Source organism: Cyprinodon variegatus, unplaced genomic scaffold (assembly GCF_000732505.1).
Source record: "Cyprinodon variegatus isolate N-32 unplaced genomic scaffold, C_variegatus-1.0 Scaffold68, whole genome shotgun sequence".
In the NCBI taxonomy this organism is placed as follows: Eukaryota; Metazoa; Chordata; class Actinopteri; order Cyprinodontiformes; family Cyprinodontidae; genus Cyprinodon; species Cyprinodon variegatus.
Window position 1 is genome coordinate 1611300 of NW_015150521.1, and position 4226 is coordinate 1615525.

Below are 4226 nucleotides of genomic sequence, written 5' to 3' on the forward strand. Positions count from 1 at the left end.
CACACAGTGATATCAGTAGGGCTGAAACAATGAATTGGATAAATCCTCATTAATCGATTAGTGAAACAATCTTCAGCTAATTTAGTAATCGATTAATCATTAACTGGAGTAAAGAGACTCTAAAACATATCTTTAGCTGACAAAGCAACCCACTTTGAGCAGATTTTACCAAGATTGTAAAAAGATATAGAAACATTTTGTATTTAAGATAAAAAAAAAAAAAGAGAAGAAGTATCTCTCAACAAAAAGGACTTTGGGATTCAAATCCCAATTTATCTTTTTATTAAATTTTCTGATCACTTCCTAAGGAATGTAATTGTGTTATTTTAAGTCACACCACTTGCTTGTAATTCATTCAGGGATGAAAAAAGATTCCTAAACACAAGATCAGAATTATATATTATAGCAGAAATATTTTTTTAACTGGACTTTAAGTCAGTCTGCCAGAAATAGATCCTCATATTCTCTCTAACTTATATCAAGTAGAAATACCAAACACCAATTTAATAAAATTGCTTTTTAAAACCAACACACTGATTTTCAAAGAACCATTGACTGTACCTTACAATTCAATATTGCTGTCTTCTGCATAAAGCATGGTAATAACTGCTGAAATCAAGTGTTACTTTGCGTTTCTTAAGTATATTGCCTTAGTACCACACAGCAAGAAGGCCTCCTCCGACTCTAAGCAATCTAATCCATATCCTCAAAACATATATGCTGCGACTACAGGATCTATGAACTAAGTACAGTCGGGAGAGCGTATGCAAGTCTCTGAGTAAATAAAAAAACAGTGCAATTACTGCTGCTGGAACAAGCTCAAACAAAGATTGCTGTTTTACTTTTTTTTTGTTTTTCAGAGCTTCTGCCAGCTGTAAGTAAACTGTTTATTTAATTGGTTTATTACTTGCATAAGTTCAAGTCTGTCTTGTCTGTATTTGCACAAAATAGAAAGCTTGTGTGATAAATATTTTTTACATTATTGCTGCATTGCCACTCAATTTGTGTTACTATTTAACCACTTTGGCTTGTATATTTCCCAAGGTAGATGTGTTTTCCTTTGCCACCATGTCTCTATCAGCCTTATTAATGGCGTTCCCTTCAGATTGCTGAATAGCTTCAACCAAAATTGATCCAGCGTCAATCTTGATCCGACAGAGAGGCCGTTGCAGAGGATGGCCAGGAGTCTGCATCGCCTCCTTCTCTCCTAAGCACTCCAATTATAATAGAATAGAATAGAATAGAATAGAATAGAATAGAATAGAATAGAATAGAATAGAAAATCTCTTCATTGTCCCACAATGGGGAAATTCTACAGTGAATCGTTTTGACATCATTATATCTATCTTTTCGTCTGATTTGCCACCACCAAATAGATATTTGATATTTTTTTCCACCCTATTTCATTCACAGAAAAATTGCATCTAAATCTGCATCTAAAAATATCATATCAGTGTTTTATGCAAGTAAATATGCTGCTACAAGCCTTTATTTTTAATAGTTTTGACGAAAGATATACAGATAAAAAAGTTTTCATAATAATCCACGTGTTTTCAAAAGGAGTGTTTCAAATTTGATCTCTACAGTGGTGTGCACTGGGTTATGGACTTGGATAAAAACACAGATGACATGAAGGGACACTGCACAAAAGAGAGATTCACCTATGTTTGCTCATTGCAATTCTACAATAAGCATTTCCTACTAGTCCCACAAAAAGCTGCTTGAAGCTTTCAATGATCAGAAGCTCACAGTCGTAGAACCCTGAAGGGAAGGAAACTTCTAGAAGCCAGATGGGGAAAAAATACTATAGAAGGCAATTTGGCACCACAACATGTCAAAGCATCACTTTTACATATTAAAGACTTGGTTGTGTTCCAATTAGTTTTGCTCATCAAAAAGTCTAAGATGCAGTTTGATGTGGTTTCTAGCGCAGTCCTGCACATAAGTTCTACTTGTGCTAAAATCTCCATTTTCTGTATTTAAACAGTGCCAAATTAGGATGACCTTATCATTTGTTTTCATTTCCCATTAATTTGTTCTTGGATCAAAGGAAAAGCGGTCTCTCTGTAACCTGGGAGTTGGCGGTTGGATTGGCAAGAAGACTGGATCAAACGGGACTCCGCGGGGGGCCTGTATGGACTGTTTTTCCTTGTTAGTGAAGGACAAGACAAGCATAAGTAGTACAGGAGGAGGACCAAGCCATAAACAAGGAGACAAGGCAAAGAAAAAAAAAACAAATTCTCCATTTTAACACTTTGAATGAAACAGAAAAAAAACAAGCAAAAAAGCATAGGATTAAGACTAAAGTGAACTGTGAATGTGTGCAAGAATGTCTCACTTCCTGTCTGTAAACATGACTACAAAGTCCCCTCTCATCTGTCTCAAATGCGCATATGGGAAAGCATTTTACCACTAACACACACATATTGATGCAGACCATTCAAAGTCTGAGGGACACAAACCTATTATCAACTGCAAGCAGAAAAGTAAGGCTGCATATCAGCACAGCCACATGTGCTGTGTACTTTGAAACTATCTGAGAGCACAAAACCCTTATTAGCTGTGGACAGAACAGCCACTATGTGCCACTTGAATATGATCAGGTCAGCTGGCTCACTTCCATGTTCCATCACTTCATTTCAGCCAGTAAGCAACAAATGCCTCATGCCATACAAGCTCTCTAAGTGATAACCACTCCTGCTGTTGAGACATGTTGCTCCATCAGGGGTCTCTTCACAGAGGCACTTGTAAAGGAGGTAATCTACACCTGTTAAAAGAAAGCACCGATAACCATAAGCTGCAAGGGTGGAAAGCAGCAGCAAACCAAATGGCAGGTGTTGTATATTGCAGAAGGGCGCTGATGGAGGCAGCCACCAGATTTGTTCCCTTGCAGGTGCATTGCAAAAAAAAAAAAGGAGTTGTTGCAAGCAATTAAGCTACATCTGCAAAATATGATTTGAGGCAATTGCATGAAACACGTCAAACTTTCAGATTCATCAGCCTAATAAAGACTATGTCAGTAAAGTTTGTAAATTCTTAGCACTTGATGATAAGTATTTTACAAGGAGGAGGAACATTAAACAGGTCCATGACTGGAATGTTAATCTACTCTGTTCCTTTCAGAGTTCAACCACTCATCTTAGTTCACAGACCGACGCTAAACCTTTTCACGGTAAACCGACGCCGGTCACAAGCAAACTCAAACATGACATCACAGCCTGCAGCGCAAAGACGCAGAAGCATCACCCGATGCGTAAAAAGTTCATCCAGATTCAAGCCTTATCGTATCATATTACATTAATATGCAAATAAGGCACACAAGCTGATTTAATAATAATATGTTTGCTGAATTGATTATTTTGAACGGAATTAGTTATTTGCGCTGATCTGGTCTTTGAGAGAAACTGAAGGCGACCACAAATGAACCACCCTGTAGAACAAGCTGCGGTCTCCAAGATGTTTACGCAGCATAAAATGACTGCAATCAGCTTTGGATTTCAGTTTAAAAGTGAAACTTAAAAGAAAAGTCAAAGATCATACTTTGGGGCTAACATATATGGTTGCTTCAGGGTAAAGTTAGTCAAAGTAATGCTCGCAAAAAGTCTCATAAACTTGGATACCACCAGACAGGGGCTGAAGAAACTTTCTATGGTTCTTTAAAAGTAAACAGATTATTTGAATTATGTCACAATATGGGCTTAATTTAATACTTTACCAGCTTGAGCCGCAGTTAGATGAAGTAGTATAAAAATAAATAGCGGTATTCTTCTGCGCGACCTGCTCCTTATGAGGTGGTCCATCCTTCAGAGCCACGACCCCGTCTGCCCCCGCACCCAGAACTTTATAGGCTGCTGCAGGATCTCTGTTTGTTAGAAACTAGGCAGCCATTCGGGGGTGGAAAGGCGTTCAGTCTTCCCACTTCCTTGATTGTTGGGGAATATTTTATTGTGATGGTTTTCTCACTGGCCCTGTGTCCCTCTCATTCAATCTCTCCCTCTCATCATCACTCCAACCCTCTGCTCTCCACCTCTTCCCTCCCATAGGGCGCACGGATGAATGGTGCGCAGCAGAAAACCCCCTCATAAATCAGGCTTATTCGTTCATGCAATTTGTTAGGTCTCCTATCTTTGCCATTGCTATCAAGGGTGCTGTACAACTGCATCTATATAATACTGTCGAAAGAAGTTTTTTTGTTTTTTGTTTCAGTGATTCTGTTCAAAACTGTA

At 38.2% G+C, this 4226-nt stretch overlaps 1 protein-coding gene across 2 annotated transcripts in view; it reads right to left on the bottom strand.

Annotated features, from left to right (window-relative positions):
* col5a3 (collagen, type V, alpha 3) overlaps positions 1-3990 on the bottom strand; it is a 57260-nt gene extending 53270 nt beyond the window's left edge. For both annotated transcript variants that reach the window (XM_015372090.1, XM_015372089.1), the window contains exon 1: positions 3716-3990. In XM_015372090.1, coding sequence (XP_015227576.1) covers positions 3716-3800 — 85 coding nt within the window. In that variant the 5' untranslated portion in view covers positions 3801-3990. The remainder of the gene's footprint in view (positions 1-3715) is intronic.
* Between the last annotated feature and the right edge of the window lie 236 nt (positions 3991-4226).